Source organism: Camelus bactrianus, chromosome 13 (genome assembly GCF_048773025.1).
Source record: "Camelus bactrianus isolate YW-2024 breed Bactrian camel chromosome 13, ASM4877302v1, whole genome shotgun sequence".
Lineage (NCBI taxonomy): Eukaryota > Metazoa > Chordata > Mammalia > Artiodactyla > Camelidae > Camelus > Camelus bactrianus.
In genome coordinates, this window is record NC_133551.1 from 23,774,195 (window position 1) to 23,794,449 (window position 20,255).

The window sequence follows — 20,255 nt, forward strand, 5'->3', positions numbered from 1 at the left end:
CTTTGTGGAAGGCACAACAACCGAGGTGAAGGGAAGTGAAGTCACTTGCTCCCAGGTATGAAGCCAGTGATGGTGGTGGTGAAGCCAGGAGGGGACTGGAGCCGGCGTCTCAGCCACTGCACCCCTGTCCCTCATGGAGGTGGGCAGCGTGGGGCCGGGTGCGCCGGGGGAGCCGGGGTGGGGGAGGTTGAGATTCGAGCGCGCTGCTGGCCCGGAGGCACTCCTCTCTCAGTGTGCGCCGCGATACCTTACCCTGGCCAGGTTTGCCTAGGACTCACTCACATTACGCTGTGATCTTGTTTCGGAGCTTTTCCATTTTAGGAAGACAGAAGGACTCTAATAGTTAGAGATCGCTCATGTTCCAGAGGCTTCAGAGACAACAGATGAGACTATGTATGTGGAAGTGCTTCGTAACCTGCAGAATGGGACAGAGACACTGCATTCCTTCCCCAGCTGAGGGCACAGTGTCTGACATGGGGCCCCTCAGACCCTGGGGATTAGCCTGTGACACAGGAAGAAGTCAAGTGCACACACACACACACACAGTGTATGTGCACACGCACCTGCCCACTGGACTGGGGGCTCTTGAGTGCAGTGTCTGTGCTGTTCCGGGTCCCCGGTGCCGTACTGAATGCCCTAAAAATAGTCAGTACTCAGTAAAGTTTGGTGATTAATATTACAGTGCCTTTCCTTTTAGTCTGGGTTCTCATGGGGCAGAGTCTCTTCGGGGGAAGGAGGGATGGATAGGAATTGATCTTGCTAGTTCAGAGCCCCGCTTACATCCTCTGCACAGTGGGAGACAGGGGTTCAAGGCTCAAGCACTGAAAGGCTGTAGCTGGGACGGTGGCACTCCCAGTGACTCAGCAGCTACTCCTCGATGCTCAGGCTCGGCAAGGAGGGGGAGGTGTGGACTGAGTGGAGGAGACAGGAACCATCATAGAGACAGGGCTGCTTTGTTTCCTGGGGGACCGTTTTCCCCAGTGCCCTGAGCTGGAAAGTGGGTTGTTCTCCACCCAGTGAGCAGTGGGTAGGTAAACAGTCTTGTCCATCATGTAAAGAAGTCAACGAGTTAGACTGGTCTGACCAGTTACTTCTGGGCCTTTGTGTGAACAGCGGGTTTTTGAGTGATGTGGGCACAGGGCCTGGGGTCGCTGTGACCAATGCAGTTGTTGATCTTATGGATGGGAGCAGGAGAGGATCACAGGGCTGAGGCAGCATGACCAGGAAGTCCAGCTTTGACCACAGATGCAGACAGCACCTTACAAAGGGAGTGAGTGCTGAAGGTGCGGCATGATGCCAAGCCTGGGAGAGGTGGCCTCATCTGTGGCCCAGGGCTGTGCTGAGTGCAGGAAGGAAATGTGTGTGGAGGGGAGAGACAGTGGCAGTGAGAGGAGAGGACAAAGGCAGAAACATCAGAAGAGCCGGGTCAGTAAAGCTCTGGTAACTGAGTACAGGCAGAGGGAGGCTGCAGAGCAGAAAGGATGCGACGGCCCGTGGTTGTGGCTGAGACACAGGATCACTACCATCTCCCAGTGGAGGAGGCTTGGTGGTCAGAAGGAGGTGACGTGGACATGTATACGGTGGAGATGTCTGCATTAGCTGCTGTCTCACTCAGTTTTTCAGCCTGCTGTAACAGAACGCCACAGACTAGGTGGCTTAACCCACAGAACTTTATTTCTTACGGCTCTGGAGGCTGGTCAGTTCAAGGTCAAGGCACCAGCAGACCCAGTGTCTGGTGAGAACCCCCTTCCTGGCTCAGAGACAGCCATTTCCTTGCTGTGTCCTCACATGGTGGAAGGGACACTGGAGCTCTCTGGGGGCTCTCTTATAGGGTGCTGATCCCTTTCGCCTGATGTAATCACCTCCCAAAGGCTCCACCTCCAACTACCTTGCCAGTGGGGGATAGGGTTTCAGCCTATGAATTTTGGGAGGGAATAAACATTCAACCCATAACGATCATTTTACTAAATCTGTATATAATTTACTCTAGTCTAGTTTCTTCTTATAAAACAATTCATTAATCTAAAGTTTCAGTTAAAAAGTTTAAGGCATTGTCTGAAAAAGAAATGATGAGCTGGGGTGGAGCCCGCTGGTCATTATTCAGCTGTCCTGCCAAGGCCAGCCATGTGATGGTAGTCATGGAAGAAGATGCTTTACAAACAGCATCCCAGCCAGGGACCCTCATTCTCCTAAATGAGGCAAGGTGAGAAACCCAATGTGTGCAAAAATTTCAATTCAGCTGGGTCTGTTCCACGTGTCTGTAAGCCTGGAGAGGTGTTACATATACATGCTCATTCAGCAGGAGCCCGAGAGAGCAGAACTAGAATGAGGTGGTGCCGGAGCTGGCTGAGCTTTGTTACAAGGACCTAAATATTAAAAAAGTTTCAAAGTCTGAATTAAAAGAACGGGACGTGTTACAGTCAACAGGGAAGTGGAGGTCCATGTTATCCTGACATTTTGACCCTGCTACATTTAATCAGGGTTTTAGCCCTTGTAACTATTCCAAAACTATTGATTTTTCTAAAACTTGAGCCCGAAAAAAAGACAGAAGGCTATATATGATAGCAGTCTAATGATTTATCTTAAGAATCTGTGAACTGTGGAATCATGATTGTTAGGCCTGAGAGACACCTGCTCACCTTTCTGAAATGAGTTGCTTAAAAGGTACTCTGAGATTCAGAAAGGGTAAGGGATACAACGTTGACCTTTTGGAGACAGGAAACCTTTGATGAACTATAGGACGCCAAGACAGTTCATTTAAAAGATGGTTTCTAAGCATTATCCGAGGCTGGTTTTGTATGTGCGTTACTGAAGCCCTCAGGTTGTCTTTTTAAGAAAACCCAGCAAAAATAATGGTTTCCGCAGTGTTCATGTGTCTGCAACTCTCTTGTGGCACCTTGGCTTCTGGGCTTCAGAACAGCTTTTGTCTCTTTTGTGGGCAAAATTAAACCTTCCTCACCACTGACAGCATGGAACTCTCCTGAGATGGGCATTAAGGAGGAAAGAGACAGGAAAAGGTCACCAATACCATCTCCATGTAATTAAAGCAGTGCAAATAGCTAAACAAAATCGTTGCTAATGGTATTTACTTGATTCTATAATATGAGTCTCTGCTCTGGTCTCAGAATAAGTGAAGGGTCAGCTGCTGTTAAAAAGGTATAAAATAGATAAACAAGTTTCTACTGCAGAGCACAGGGAACTATAGTCAATATCTTGTAGTGACCTATAATGAAAAAGAATATGGAAAGGAATATACGTATGTACTTGTGTGACTGAAACATTATGCTGTCACTAGAAATTGACACAACGTTGTAAACTGCCTATACTTCAGTAAAGAAATGTAGAGATTATAAATCTTGGTTGCAGGCAATGGGGTGTGGATTTTTTTTAGGACAACGTAATGTTAGGTCTGTGTTTAGGCTTGTATGTTCTCTTTCTCTGCTTCTGTCTCTCTGTCTTTCTGTGTCTGTGTCTATGCACATGCACTCACCTTTATGTACATGTATATATGAGGGTTGCACATGCATGCATACATTATACATACGTGTACATGTGTATTTATACCTGCTTTTGTAAGATAGTAGTAATGAATAAAAGCTAGGTTCAAACTTAGAAAAAGTAGGTTCAAACTTTTGTTGATAGACTCATATTGACCATCGACCACAATATACCAAGGAACCAAGGAACCAATGTATCCTCTTTTTGCTCTTAAAAATGAAAGACCCTAAAAATCAACAGTAATCAATGAACGTGTTTTTGGTTCCGGATGTGGAATTAGTGAAATTGTCTTGATATACATGTGGAAGTTAACACTTCTAAACGGCTGAAAATAAACTTAGAAATTTACACTGGTAAGAATGAGTCCCAGATAAAGTTGTGTCTTCATGTGTTGACCACATCATTGTTTAGGTACGTGGTAAACAACACGAATAGGGACACCGAGAGTGAGCTATCTCGGCCTTCAAGTCCAGCAGAGGCATTGGGGGAGGGCATTCAAAGGCCGCGAGTGCCCCAGGCTGCATCCAGACAATCAGAAGCTCCTCGCCCCCTTCCCTGTCCTTGCAATGTAAAGTTCTGCCCTCCACCCCGTTCTCACAGGGGGAACCGTTTTCAAGGATGCAGACTTGAGAGAGCAACGTGTTGTTGAGACCTTCTGGACCTCATACCTGACTGAACCCAGTTAAAGCCTTTAGGTAAACTTTTAAGATTCTGGCGGGCAGGTGCGGAGACCTACTCGTCTTGCAACCGCCCACGACAAGCCTCCTAAGTCAGTTCCCTTGCTTGTTAAGCCTGCCACCTATCCATCTGGACTGGTCTGCCTCTTCCTTCACTCTCCCCTTGCCCTCCACAGATGGGGGCCGGTTTGTGAACCCACAAGAGTAGGCTAAGGAATAACAACATACTACGTGACGGGACACATGCATCAAGGCCTCAGAGGTGGAGTGGCAGGGAACGCAGCACCGCCTGTGTATCAGGGAAGGTTTCCTGGGAGGAGATGGTTGTGCGTCACAGGTGTCCTCCATTAGCTAACACCTGGTGAGGGAAGAGCCTTCCCCCGGGAGGGACTGTCACCTGTGTCCCGAAGACCTGAGAGAATAAGGCAAGGGAGTGCAAAGAAGTTTGGGTTCCTAGGATTTAGGGTGTGACGGGGAGCCGAGGAGGCCCTGCTGTTCCTTCCATCAGGCTTCCTCTGTGAAGACTTCCCTGACAGCTAGGGTTGGCTATCTCCTTCTCCATGTCCCCACGATGTTTTCGCATATTTCTATTACTGGATTTTTCACAACCAGTTTCGTTGTTCATGTCTGATTTCCATCCTTGTCTGTGGGATAAAACAGCAGCAGGGCTGCCGCCCGGTTCTCAGCATCAAAACTAGAAAACAGTAGGTGCTCAATACCTGTTTATTAAACACACACGTGAATGTCTGGCTGGCTGAGCGAGTGATGATGCAGTTTGGGGATGAGAGAGCCCAGAATTGCCTTGGTTATCAAGCAACACTTCATAAAACCTTAATGGTTTCATTTTTCTGTTCCAGATTACTTGCAGCATATAATAGCCTTACGGATAAACACCTGGCTGGATATTTTAACAATACAAGAATAAGGCGGCATCTCTTAAGATCAGGGCTGGTAAGAGATTTGGTTTACTTTCTCCCTGCCCCCTTGTTTCATTATGCCTGATAATTCCCTATCTTTTCTGGTTTCCACTTTGAGCTTATCAGTGACATCTTTTCCCTGCCCTCATCTTAGAAAAATTACTTCCTTTCCAAAACTCTGATTTATCTATTTGAGGCTGTGTTTCAAGGATAGGAAGAGAGGTCACAATGACTGCTGAAGCAACTTATAAATTATTGAGGAAAATCCCTATGAGTTTCCAACAGCTGATTTCATTTGTTTACTCATTCATTTATTCAACACGTATTTATTGAACACATTGTATAAACCAGGAACTGTTAGGGAGTTAAGGACAGAGAGGACTTCACTGTCTTCAGGAAGAAAAATATGGCTTTTAATAATCACAGGATATGGTGTGAAAGACATGAACAGTTCAAATTCTTCCCTTAAATTTTTAAAAACTCTTTCATTTCCTGTAATGGTTTATTGATACATTAGGGTCTTTCATTCACTCCAAAACTTTCATTTCCACAAAATTTTCGTTTCTCCAAATGTTTATAATGTGAAAACGTTTTAAAAACACTATAGTTTTCCACTGGAAGTAAGGGGTGTGGTTTTAGAAAGTGTGACTAACGATTTTGATTTTAGCTGTTTAAATTCCTCAAACACAGTAGGTTTCCTTAACTGTTGTTGCCATGGTGTTGGAAGGAGCTGCATTGCATTTCTAATTGTTGTTTATGTGCTTGGCACTCTGTCTGGGTAGATCTCAGAGAGCTTGCTTTCTGTCTCCTGGGGCTTTGTTATCAGACAGACCTGGCTGAAAGCTGGCTCTGCCATTTACCAGACAGACTCTTCAGCAAATCACTTACTTAACTTTCTCAGCTCCAGCTTTCTCAAAATGGTAAAATGAAGACAATGACAGTCAGCCCTCAGGATGGTTGTGGCAATTAGAGACGTGTAATAAATGGTTGTTGTAATTACCATGGTTACTATTAACACTACTTCTTCAGATAACGGTCTGTGAGCTTCATACATAAATGGGATGGACTTTGTATTTACTTATCAACATCATGAACTGGCATTCACTGAACACTGATTATGAGCCTGGCAGCTCAAATTAGGAAGACACAGCCCTTTCTCTAGAGCAGTGGTTTATACAGAGTCCCCGAATCATCAGCGGTTTTCAGCACCACCTGGGAACTTGTCAGAAAATGCAAATTCTAGAGCCCCCCCCCCCCCGATCTGTTGAGTCAGAAAATGTGGGGTGGGGTCCATCAATCTGTTTCAACTTGCCTTCCAGGTGATTCTTCAGGTGGTGGCTCAAGTTTAAGAACTTCTGCCCTATAGGAGCTTCCAGTCTAGTTGGGGCGACTAGATGCTCCCAGAGGAGAGATGGCAATGACAGGCTAACTGCTAAGGGAGCGGCAGTGCAGGGCGTTCTCAACAAATGTTCCCCCGTTGGATAGACAGGACGTGATATCCCATGGACAGCACATCTCAAAGACTGTCACTGAGTTATTCGTAATTCCAAGCACACTTTCTATAACCACACCCTTTTCTTCCATCGGAAAATACATTCATAAAAGAAAGAGTATCAAGAAGCAGTCACTTGTAGCACAACTCTAACTGATCTCCACAGTCCAGTATGTCTCAACAGTCGTGCTAAAAAACTAGTCCTCAAAATTAAGAAATATGTGGACTTGAATTAGATACGAAAAGAAGAGCAGGGTTTAAATAAGTGGAAAGGAAGAAGATGAACACTCCAGGAAGGATAACATCCTCTGCTTAAAGAAGACAAAGTAAAATACAACAGATATGCCCAAGGGAGGGAATAAAAGAAAAGAAAAACAAGTAAGTAAAAATCAGAAACTGCCACTCCTGGGACTTTTAATGATGGCACTTGGAACCAAACCGAAATACTTTAAACCTGCAGCACGGCATAACCCGAAAATACCTGCATCACTACAAATCAAATTACATTCTGGGCTGGAGAGTGGAAGAAGAAAAGCAGTGTGAAAACAAAGTAATGAAACCAATTATTTTGAAAACAAACTGATGAGCGCCTGTAGCTTACATGTTTTGCCCTTCAGAGTATTTCCTGTGAGATCATCAGTCCTGTGATCACCGCTCCTATTTCATTGTTTCAAGGTAGCCCCCACCCCTTCCTCCTAAATGTGTTAAAAAAAAAAAAAGACATGAAAAGAACACCTGGGTTCCATCAAGGGAGAATTGTTACTCTAATGAAAATCTTGTTTTAAACGTCAAGTGCACCACCTGTGTGTGTTTTCACAATGATGGGTCTATGAGAAAGCCTTTCTCTTTTTTTTTGCCTGATGAAATATTTATTAAAGGTGAAAGCTTATCAACCATAGTACTAGACTCCCTTAGGCTTAAAAGACACTGCCGCGTTCTCTGTCTGTCTGATTGACCGACTGTTTGTCTCCCTGTCTTTTTGCGTAACTGATAGTACATTTTTGGCTTTGTGTTTCTGTGTATGTTTTATTTATTCATGGCAGATCACAAGAAGTGGAAGAATACTTTCTGAAAAGGAATACAAACTAAATATCATGAGGAGGGATCACCAGAAATATATCCGGGAGTGCTTGGCCCAGGCGATTTTCCATAAGGTTCTTGATCTGGAGGTACAAGTATTAACTGTTTGCTTTACAGTTGACACTTTCTAATATGATAACTAGTGATGCCTTCTGTACCCAGAAGCAGGGGACTTCTTCCTATATTTTATTAAAAAAGGAATGGAACAAGGTGACCTGAGAAATTATATTCCTCTAGGTAGTGAGGAGACAAGACACTAAGTAAGCCCTTCTACATCCCAGTTAGGGGGAAACATGGACATCATTTCATGTTTTGTGATATTTAATTTAACAAATGTAGATTTTTAATCCATAATGGCTACTCTAAAACATACTAGCCCTCACCATCTGTACCTAAATTTCCATTTGCTAAGAAAAAAGTGGCATCTGTTTAAATATCAGTAATTCCACTGCCATGATTTTTTTTTTTCAGATTTGTTATTCTTTCAAGGCTCTGAAGCTCAGCCTTATGCTAAATCTCAAGGAACAGGCACTGAAACATCTGCTGTCCCTCCCACTTTAGGCCACATTGGTCAGCATACATTCACTAACCAAGCGCCAACAACTTTTGTTTCTTAAGTCTGACAAGGCATTTTTAGTAGGCTAGCTAACTTGATGAACCATTTTAGCCTTGCTCCACGGAACTTGTAGTCAAGCATCAACACCGTTTAAAGTCTGTGAAAAAGCACGTCACTTCTTGGCTTAACCATGTAGCAGTAAATCAGAAATCTTGGCTTGTAAAACCGTTGATCCGTGGGTGCAGTAAACATTTATGAACAGCGACAGAGTCATCAGTAAACCAGCAGTAATAGCAGTGCCACTGAAAATACGTATTATTATGCTACTATTAAACTGAGCAAGTGTTGCATTCACTTCAGATGTATATGATCTGTTCATGTAGAAATTCATTTTGTGATTTATATTATGTGCATAAACTACATGGAGTCATTGTTTGTGACCCCAAATTCACCTGCTTATAAAAGAACTAGTTGGAATTTTACAACTAATGTTAAAAAAATAGTAGTGTGTAAAATTAATCTGTACATAATTTCAAACTTAATAGGCACCAAGCTCTGTTTTAGTCTTGATCCTTGAACTTTGGTTTTCCAAAATTTCATATTCCTGCCACACTGTAACTGTTAAATATGCTGTTTTTAAAGAAGACTTCATGTATTCTAAGTTTGGAGTAAATATCTTAGACAAATGTTAATATGTAATATATAATTTTATATAATATATATAAGTATAATTTAAAAATAAAATATTTCTAAATTGTCACATTTATTTCACATTTAGTTTCTGCTGATGCTGTTTACTAATATTGTTGTATTAATATTCATGTATTCATTCATGCAAACAAATGTTAATTGCAGGCTTACAGTGTACCAATATGGGGCTATGTGATGTAGCTGTGAGATATAATTTTGTAAAAAATGCTAAAGAAAGTGATCAAATGCTAGAAGAGAGGAACAAGCAGACTGAGCTCAGAAAGAAGGGAAGGATGACTTGCCCCTGTGAGAGTCAGGGGGAGCTGAACAGAGGTCCCGCTGTTTGAACTGAACCTGGCCTGAGACTCACGGGAAAACACGAGCAGAGCGTCCCAGAAAGTGAAGATGGCAGGTGTGAGGCTGCAGGGTGCGAAGGGACATGGTGGATGGAAAGGAAGGCTCGCTGCGGCCAGACTGCACTGGGCATTGGTTGAAAGAGTGGCAGGAAGTGACTCTCCCCAATAAGTTGGGGCCCAGTTTGTGGCGGCCTTCAATTCCCAGCTAGGTCTGGAGTGTAGGTGATGAGGCGATGAAACCTTTTTCAGCAGGGGGTGAAATAAATGAGCAGAGCTGTTTTAGAAAGATGATGTTGCTAAAAATGTGGAAGATGGATTAATGAGCTGGAAAAGATTGGAGGTGGGAGGTCAATTAGGAAGCTGTTGCCAGAGGGTGTGGGCTAACGCAGTCAAAGATGCCGGGGAGATGCAGCTGTCTGCAGAGATCTGGGGAGAGAGACCACACTGACTGCACAAGGAGGAAAGGAGGCACTCAGAGCAACTCCAGGGCTTCTAGTTTGGTGGTGTGTGCCTCATGGGCCATCAGGAAAAACAACACGGGCTAGAAAAGAACCTTCCAGTGGTGGAAAAACGTGCCCGAGAGAGTGTTGTCCTGGGAGCCAGGAGGGTCTCACCAGCTGCCAAATGGTTAAATAAGGTGACTACTAGGGTGAAAAAAAAAAAAAGAGAAATTACATTTGACCCAGAGGATGAAGACATCAGTGGCCTTGGGGAAACTAGTTTCAGATGGTAAAGTCGGGGTGGGAGTGGGTGACTGCAGTGAGCGGAGAATAAATGGAAGATGGAAAATGGTTGGTAGTGAATTTAATAAAGTTCAGCGGTAAGTGGGTGAGATAAGAGGGAGAGAAGAAAGGTTTCAAGAAGAGGATTGATGATTGAGGCTGCAGGGTCCCAGCGGCAGTAGGAGGGGATCAAGCACAGAGAAAAAACCCCACTTTTTTAAAAGGACTCGTCAGTCAGACACTCTCAGATGTATCTGAATGATTTCAAATCAGATTGTGAGCAGATTATTTTTACATGAGGTTTATTTAAAAATTCTATAATGAATATATTACTGACAATTTGGGAATCACAAGAAACCATAAGAAAGGAAAATCACCATCCATAAGCACACATCCCTCCCCTCAGAGATAACTGCTGCTAACATCCTCACACTCCATCTTAGTCTCTCTCCTGTTCATATTTATACATTAATAAAAGCATGCTACGTTGTGAGAGGAGCATGGTGTTTTTGAAAAAAAAAAAAAAAAAAAAAAAAAAAAAAAGCCTAACAGGCAATTAGTGTCAGATAGACCAAGATTCAAATTACAGCTTCACCGCTGACCGGATGTGTGACCTAGGGCCAGTTCAGGTCCTCTGCCTCGGTTTCTTCATTTGTAAAATGAGGCTGTGTAGCAATTGGACTTGTTTGTGGAGAGACGATGGACAAACAGCTCTTTCCCAGGACAGGGACAGGCACACGGTGTGAGCTTGACCAGCTGTATTTCTGTGCTGCATCCTACTTTTATCTGCAGCTCTTGCATTTTCCACTTTTTGAAACACAATCTTTATGAATCTTATTTTTAAATTTGTATTTATTTATTTATTTGTTTATTTATTGTTTGGGGGGAGGGGAATTAGTTTTGGTTTTTTTTTTTTGTTTATTTAATGGAGGTATTGGGACTGAACCCAGGACCTCATGCATGCTAAGCACACACGCTACCACTGAGCTACACCCTCCCCTGCTTTATGAATCTTATTTTAATAATTATTTTCTATTCTGTTATATGGATATGCCAAAAACTTCACCACTCTCTTGAAAGTTTATATTGCTTCTGAATTTCTGCTTTGAGAGAAAATAAAACCTTTCAGACAGCATCTTTGTGCATAAAACATTTTTTTTTTATTATTCAGATTTTCCCCTACGTGTAGACATGAAATTTATCAGTTAGAGAGTAGGAACACTTTTAACTGCCTAATGTATTTTAGGAATTGGCTTTCCAAAGAGTTGTACCAATTTATATCCCCACTTGCACACTTATGCAGGTGATTCTTCTCCATCTCAACGACAGGAGGGGTAATTGAGAATCCAGTTAGCTGGTGGGATTATTTTCCTCTAAAAATTATTTGCTATAACTGATATGATTCTTTCCTCCTGTATGCTTAGCGTTACCATCAGCTTGAAATTAAGAAGAAGCTGGAGACCTTAGCTAGGAAGGAGCGAATGCAGAGATTTAAGGTAAGGAGTTGACATAACTTCTACTTCATAATATTATTTCATGCTTTTGAAGGCCAGTGGTACTATCATTGGAGTACCTTGGGGCACTTTATTTGGGGGTAACTCATAACTGAGGTCAAATGATCGTTCCACCAGGCTTAAATCTTGGCCACCTCTGTTATGGAAGATCATGACAAAATAGGAGCTGCTGTGTGAGATAAATTATTTAAGGGGGTGTGGAGGGATAAATTGGGAGTTCGGGACTTGTAGATACTAACTACTATATATAAAAAAGATAAAAAACAAGGACATACTTTATAACATGAGGACTATATTCAATACCTTGTAATGGCCTATAATGAAGAAGAATATGAAAAGGAATATATATATATATATATATATATATATATATATATATATATAAATATATATAAATGAATCACCATGCTGTACATCAAAATTAACACATTGTAAATCAACTATGCTTCAGTTAAAAAGAAAACATAAAAAAATCGTATGAGGCACAGATCATTCCAAGAAAAACCTGAAAACATTCTTCTCAAGTTTGAAATTTTGCTTTTGTATTTTCTTGATTGATTTGTGATAGAGGCCAAAAGATTTGTTTGTCATAAGAAGGTAAAAATAGACTGTGATGTTCCCAATGTGACGGAAAGCACGGCACTTTAAGAATTATCCATCCAATGGCACATTTTCATGTGATCAAGGCCCTTGAAAATATATGGTAGGAAAGCATAAGATTTAGACATTTTGTGAAGGCATTTAAAAATCCCTCGTTTTCTACTTTTGTATTTGATATTCCTTCTTTGCAGTGAACTTATGAGATGTATACATTTAAATCAAGAGCTGAGAGATTCAATTAGGCATGTTTGAGAGGTTTCAGTTTAGGTTGGCAGTTTTACTCAATTTCTTGAGCCATTCAAACCCAAATGTTGTTCTTCATTTTGTGTCGTATTACAAGTGCGGGGATTAAGACACATTTCACAAACTGATGAATATTCGTAAAGCTTCTGTAGAATAACTTGCCATAGGAAACAGTAATTTTCCCTCTTGCCTGATAGACTCAAATCTGTCTATTTTATCTTGGTCAAAAGATATTCTTGTTATAAAAGTGTTGTTTAATAACAGAAGACAGGTTGTTTCTCAAGATCAGGAAAGTTGGTTTGTAGCGATTTGTGGTTAAGTCAACTTTGCCAGAAATGACCTATATCAAGGGCTAAGTTACGGATTCTGTAATTTCTCTGTATGTGGTTGGAGAAAATGTTTACTGGAGGTAAAGAGTGACCAGCACGGCCTGAAGTAGTCCTCTGTTCACTCTCGACCAGACTGCCAGACACGCTCACGAGGTGCATGGCATGTTTTGGCATTGGCAGAAGTTCGTGAGAGACACTCTAGTTCCTCCCTGTACGGTTTTAACTTGTAACAGTTTTCACTTTATGACTGCACTTGGGGAAAGACCTATATTTTAGGTCCTCTTTATGTAATATGTAACCCTGTGCTAATGGCATTATGTAATTATTTTTTAAGGCAGAAAAGTAATACGTTCTGGGAGTTTCTACCGATCAGAGTAGTGAGGAACGTTGTGCTTCTCATAGTGATCTGCTTAAAGTGGATTAATGACTGTTATTGCTAAAACCAAGGATACACTGCATTTGAGCACAGCTATTTCTTTGGAGAAAGCTTATTCTGTGACCTGCCTCTCACCACCACACCCAGTACAGCTGTGGAACCGTCTCCCGACTACCGCGATAGTCCTCAGAAGGACTTCAAAAGGAACACTTTTGAAAAGAATGAGAAAGGACTTCTTTAGTCATAAAACATCTCTTATTTGATGGGCACTAACTTAACCCACATGACTAATTCTGCATCAATTTGTTCATTCACTTTCTTATTCTTAGGGAGAGCACATGAGATGGACTATAGAGAATAACAGGCCAGTCCTGTCTCCCCGCCCCCCAGTTGGCCCAAAGACTAACCAAGGCCATAGTGTTCTGGTTGATGGAGGACATTGTGGCCCAGTAACACCGGTGAGTCATACTAAGCACTCTGATGAGGCACCAAGCCAACTGATTAACTTATGATTCCTTATTACTCTCAGAAAGTGTGCTCTCTGGGTACGTGGCTGTATAACCCCGCACATCCTACTGAATGAAAACATAGTCTTGTCTCCATTCAACTCTGTCTCTACTGAATGTCCCACCTCCCATCAGTATCATCCCTGCCATATCCATTGTCTTACTGTTAGATTGGTTTTCTTGAAGTGCAGATTACTTACGTCACTTACATGCCTGGATGCCTTCACTGGCTCTGCATCACCTATAGGAAAGCCCAGGTTCTTGACCTGACATTTAAGACCCCAAGCCACATGACATCAATTTAGCTAGCCCAATACTTTTCTCCACGATTACCCTTTAGCACCCTACGGTGCAGCAGAATTGAACTGCTGGTTGTTCCGCACGTGTTCTGTATTTTCTGACCTCTGGATTTTGTTCTTGCTGTTCCCTCTACTCTCACCTTGTCTGTAAAGCCTCTTTATGCACAGAGATTCAGTGGTGCTGCCCATCATGTTGGGCCAGATACTTGAACTTCTTTTATGAAAAGTATATGCACATCCTCTAAGATAAAAATAATTAAATGCATGGAAAGTCTATTTAAAGAAATTGCACGCTGACATTTCATTCCAGTTCAATTCATTTATAACCTAGGAGTGGTATTTGCTTGAAGGAAGGTGAGGTAGCTTGAAACAATGCAGATACAGGAAAAGATTTGCAAAATATGTGCTGGAGGTTGATGGTTTCAGTTGTAAATGAACCACTTGATTACATTTCTTCTCGCTTTGTGTGGCCTAATCTATTTCTTTGTTAGCATGATTTTTTTTTGGATTGCACAATATTTATAGAGGAATTGCAATGCTTTCACAGATTGTTGAAGTAGGTTCATCACATATAGCGTTAAGCTTTGACACTTTCAAAAGGTAAATATGTTTTGATGTTTCCCGATGAACAGCTCAAGTTATGAAAAGCAACCGTCTTCCCTTTGTTGTTACCCTATTTCCAGGCTTCATTTAAATGTATATGTACACAAATAATTCTTTTATTGGGCGGCAAATTCACTAGACTCTCAAAAGCTTTTCCTGGGTGAAACAAAAGAAACCATCAAGTGCCGTTTTCTATCTTCCCACCTGTTTCAGAGAGGAAAGAACCCTTGAAAGGCTTTCTTTTCAATTTTCCAGCTGAACACCCTCAATAAGTAGTTTATGATACATCCAGGAGATCTTAATGTGGCAGGAGTGAGAAAGTAATTTTAAAATGACAGGAAACACTGACACCAGCACTTCAGACGCCTTTCTATCTGGGAAGCCAGGAGGCTTCACGGGCTCACCCGCAGTGGCGCTTCTGCACCATAAGGGATGCTGACTGTGGCCTTGGCATTGCAGTTCCCGTTTTACAGAAATTCAAGTCCTTCTTTTTGTTTTCCCAGCTTGGTTACAGATCCTCTAAATTTGACTCCCGACCTCCAGGTGCCACCGAGATGAAGGTAATAACCCTTTTGGGATATTGCCCTCCATTTTTCTCTTTTAACTTTCTTGAGTGAGTAAGAAAGCATACGGTGAATAGTTGTTGCTCTTGGTCACTAATTGCACCTAAACTTTCAAAATAGCAGCTAGGTTTTTAGCTGCACCGTTTCATTAAAACTGTGGAAAGTCTTTCAGCTAATTTCGTACATGCTTGGAAAATTCACCCCCAGAGATCTTCTACTGAGAATTAGAAATGCTCAGCTAAGCTGAGTAATCACCAGGTCGTCAATTGCAATTCACATTCTGGTACAATTTTGAAAATGTTAAGCTACAGTGCCATATTTATTCTGAGAAAATATACTACGAACAGTTTAAAATGTAGCAAATTTAAGGTGGCTTCTGATGTGAACCACAACAGTTTGTAGCTCACAGCTGTTAGCTGAATGGTGCAGATTTGTTTTTGGAGATAAATGTAATCAGTTAAACATTTGACTGCCACATTCATCGGACTGAATGATATCTGTGTGCAAATGTGGGGAAGTAAAGTTTAGAGCACAGCAGCCAACAGATCATGTTCCAGTTTATGGCAACCTGCTTTCTGAATCTTACGTTCAGTGTTTTTGTGTTCAGTTGGATTTTTTGACAGGAGAGAGCCTTAAGGCATATTTGTTTTCCAGAGATCAGAAGAATTCTTTTGGGTGATCTAATTCCCTTGTTCAGAAAACTTCTAGTTTGATTTTTCTTTGTAGGTGTTGAGACCTTTCACCCTTTGGCTTATGTAGGCTTATGTCCTGTTTCTTTAGATCAAATGCTGCTCTAGTCCATCCACTTGGCTTCCTGTGAAGGTTTGTGTACTGAGCCCACAGTTAGGACTTTAACATAAGGATGCACTCCCTATACCCACACACATGTGTCTCAGCTCGTGTGCCATTTCTGCTCTAGAAGTCATTAAAATCTCAGACTCCTTTTGTGCCAGTGATCTGCTAAATTTAGTCTGTTGCCTTCATCCACGTGAGCCACAATTGAATATCACTCTGTGGCTATTCCAGCCAGAGAGAAGGAGATAACTGGACAGTGAGGACACAGCTCTTCCTTCTCAGGGCATGATCTAGAAGTTCTGGTATAACTTCCGTTCACATCTTACTGGCCAAAACTGAGGCATACATCTAGACAGAGTTGCAAGAGATGCTGGGAAATATAGTCTTTATTCGGGAGAGCAATGTTCTGGATAAACATTCTATTCCGTGAAGAAAGGAAAATAGACATTGGGGAATATTGTCTTTGCTACCCTTCCCGCGTCTGGCTCACAACTGGCTCTTCAGACGTGGATGTGCAAGTGTACCATTCCTCTTTTCTACTCGTCCGTTTTCTTCTCTTACTCGTACATTAGGATAAAATAGAACTGCTTTTGTGAAACTTTAATTTTTACTGGTCTCATTGACTTATTTCAAATAGCTTTCAGTTCTCAGTTCTGTTAGTTCTCTGGTATTTTGCTGTTATTGTCCCTTTGGCAATGTCTGTGTGCTTCATTTGGCACTAATTGTCTTGCATCGCCATTAGATGTTAAAAATTACTTTTTAATCTCCTCATAGTGACTAGAGTTGGAATCCAGTGTTGACTTAACAGAATCCGAGATTTAACAACATGTGACATGCTTGTCAAGATGGTACCCAAACCAATTTTTGGTGGTGGGAGCTTCCCCATTGCCATTTTGTATGTATTTATACAACACATTTCCAGAGTTGAATATTTGTTGTCACCAATCTTTAGTGTCAGTGTAATAAACCTTATTCATGAATCATTTATATACCATCCTTCTCACACTCTCTTGCCCAGATCTGCATGTATTATTCTTAACAGGCTTTCTACTATTGTATTGTAATAGAACCACTGGGCCCAAAGCCATTTTTTTTCCATTTTTGAAACATTGTTGGTCTTTATACTAAAGTTACAATGTTCTATCAGTGCCCCAAAAGGCACGTCTTATGCTCCGAACTGGCACTTTTGGTATTCTCTGCAGTACATTCTTGATTAGAAAATGCATCAGTCAGGGTCTCAGCAGGAAACAGATGGCTTATACAAATAGGGCAATTAGGAAGGGTTTAATAAAGAAACTGTTTACAAAGATGCAGGCAAGGTTAAGGAAAACCAACAAGGGATGTAAAGCATGCTGGGGTGAGCAAGATGGGAAACCACACCACCTAGGCCTGAGGGGGAGAAGAAGGGATTAGTTACTGGAACCAGCAGGCAGTACCTGTCAGCTTGGAGAGGACTTCCTGACAGGAGCTGTGGACCTTGGTGGAGGGACCAGCTGTCCCATCATGACCTTAGTGGGAAAGATCGAGGAGCATTAAGACCCCAATCTCCTTCCCTCCAGTCTTTTGATCTCCTGCTAGTGTCTTTCATTGGCCAAATCCAACTGGAATCCTGGGGTTAGTTGATGTGGTCCTTAATAAAGGAATGAATCCCCATAGCCAGAGCAGAACAGAAAAGACAAAGAAGAGGGGCCGATGGAAAATATCCAGCCTGGAAAACATCTCCACTTATACAGTGTTTTCTGAAGTCACCAGTTACTATTTTTTTATTTTTGTTTTCTTAATATTTCAAGGAAGAGGTTGAATAAATGGTGATGGGTTAGAGTTAAGCATCTGCCTTCCCTCTTTTTGAATCATATTATTTGCATTTACTTCAGCACCAATCTTAAGACTTAAAGGACTCATGCTAGAGTTGATGTTGAAAACATTTAAACAGAAATGAGTTCATTCTAATCATATCCCTTTAGATCTCTAAGATAGGAACATTACTCAACTTAACATTCAATTGAGCAAAGCCATTCTATGTACAACATCAATTAGGAATTGTCAGTGAGTTTTCAGTGCAAATAAAATACAGGAGCCTAACAGAGAACATCTCCTTTATCTAAAATGCCCTATAATTGTGGCATTTAGGTATGTAGAGGACTTCCATACCGTATGTTTTAACAAATACTTTGGGTCATAAGTGTATGTATAATGGAAGGACATAATTAAAGTTTAATCTGTTCAGTGAGAAGGCACCATTAATTACTCTAGGCAATTTGCTGAGTTATTAATTGGCTCTGGAAACATGTCAAGATACTAATTTAAATGGAATTTTTTTTCCCTTAATTGTCTAGACAACTCCTCGACCATACACTGCCCCGGGAAATATGCAGCCTCCAATTCGATTACAACCTCTTCCCAGTAATATTGCAGTAGGAACTGTTCCAAAGATAACTTCGGGGTCCAGATCAAAAACCTCACTGCTGGAAAATGAAGCTCCGTTTCCCATTGGGGTAAATGTTATGTCTTCAAGGATTATCTTTTTTTTCTTGATTCGAGTATTGGATTATCACAGCCTTTACAATGCTAGATTCAATTAATCTACTCAGTGAAATTTATATTGTGCACTTATTAGGCACTTACTATGTACTTCTGTTTAATTATGTCTTATTTTAGTAAAAGGTCAAAGATTTATGTCATCTGAAGAGAAACCAGAGTGCAATTATGTCTAACTTTAATTGGAAGGCCTGTAATTTCTGTGTTACTGGGCAAAGAGCAAAGAATAGTTCTATAGTATATAAGGTGATCTCTCATTAATTTGAAAGTTTGTATGAAAAACAAAGAGGGACTTTTTAATAGCTAACTATGACTTCTATAAGAATAGACCCAGTGTTGACTGCTTCCAAATTTTAAATGCATGAGACCTAGAAAATGACACTTTCCAAGGACAGGTTTGCATTTACATGCCGACTTACTTTACCATCAGTGTATGAAATTGCTTCAAGTTTGACTCTAGAGAAGGCTGGCTAAAGAAGGAAAAGAATGTCCATCTTTTAAAAAAATCCTGAATTTAATCACACACAGAAGCTTGACTCTGCTTCCTTCTCAAGGTTATGTCTCAGTCAATTGTCACTTATTTTAGGAGAGAATAGGAAGGAAGGATGGTAGCCATAAGATATGAGTTACTTAGAGAGGGAAGGATAATTGGGACAATCAGTATTGTTTGCATTTCTAGGACCAAGAAGAACCATTTGCCAGCTTAAGAAAGAAGCTGTGTCACGAGTATACTTGTAATTATGTTCAAATAGGTGAATCTCATTCCATTCACTATTGGGAAAAATCAGACATATGAAATGAAGATATTTTAACCAAAATTGACAGATAACCTTGACACTAAGAAATTAATTCAAGTAAATGATTGTATTCCACAGTAAAAGTCTAAATATATCCCTAAAATGGTAAATAATATTTTAATCCTTTTAAAATGTATTTCCAGCTTGTGAAGCACTTTTCACAAACCTTACTTTAATAGTAGTTTCTCAGAAGGCAGGAAAAATGAAACCAAAAGCAGTGGCATGTGTCTAGGGAAGACTGGGAAAACTGCTTAGAGCTAGGCAGGAACTTGCTGGGTCATGAGCCAATTAGGTTGACACTTTCTGGGACCTAGTCTCCACTTTGAAGGTCCAGAGATTTCCCATTTCAAGCTAGGGTCCAGGAATGGTCAGGTACCCAAAAGGTTGTCTCAGGCTAACTAAAATAACACATGACATGTCCATTTTTCTCACTATAGTAAATCAAAATAGGGAATCAAACCAAAATTAGGGGCCTTGAACTCACCAGCTGTCAAATAAATCCAACTTGTAGAAGCAGGACATTTTCCCCTGCAGGTGGACTACCAGGTCACAATGAGAAGGTTGCCTGGTGAGTGTGGAATCAGAATGAGGGGATATGGTAGAATGGAACGTTACTGGCATCAGGCTAAGATGGCCTGATACATCTGTCTCATCTTAGGAATGGGCTTGCCAAAGGTACCAGAAAGCTCAAAGGTCTTCGGCTAAAACCCTCTCTATCCTCCAGAGATAACTTTGCCTTTAGGACTGGAAATATTCAAATGGGTGGGATGTCCTCTCCCCTAGATAGTACTCAGATGGGCACTTTCCACGTTTGCCAAGGTGATTATATTCTTTTCTAAGCTCCTATATCTATTAACTCTGCTTGATTGGACACATTTTTCTCTTAGGTATGTGGACACCATCAATCAGGTAATATTCAAGTTCTGGCTAGGGAACGATTTTCCTTTCAGGTGATTTTCCAAATCTGCTCTATGCTGCTGGGTGGATTTATTAATTAAACCTGCACAGGGCCTTTTATTTTACTATTTCCAAGTTTCAGGGTGTGAGGGAGGGATAAGTACTTAATGGTGGCTCACTTGTGCTGCAAAGATTGAGACCAATTCC

General features: G+C 41.3%; 1 protein-coding gene across 7 annotated transcripts in view; it reads left to right on the plus strand.

The window, feature by feature from the left end:
* The window catches only part of ERICH3 (glutamate rich 3), a 104,104-nt gene that overhangs the window by 23,996 nt on the left and 59,853 nt on the right, over positions 1–20,255 (plus strand). For 2 of the 7 annotated variants that reach the window (XM_074376235.1, XM_074376234.1), the window contains exons 2-7: positions 5,033–5,126; positions 7,628–7,753; positions 11,413–11,484; positions 13,380–13,508; positions 14,962–15,018; positions 18,153–18,311. In XM_074376235.1, the coding sequence (XP_074232336.1) occupies positions 5,033–5,126; positions 7,628–7,753; positions 11,413–11,484; positions 13,380–13,508; positions 14,962–15,018; positions 18,153–18,311 (637 nt within the window). The remainder of the gene's footprint in view (positions 1–5,032; positions 5,127–7,627; positions 7,754–11,412; positions 11,485–13,379; positions 13,509–14,961; positions 15,019–18,152; positions 18,312–20,255) is intronic. The other 5 variants (XM_074376236.1, XM_074376237.1, XM_074376239.1 and 2 more) reach the window with 5 other exon arrangements.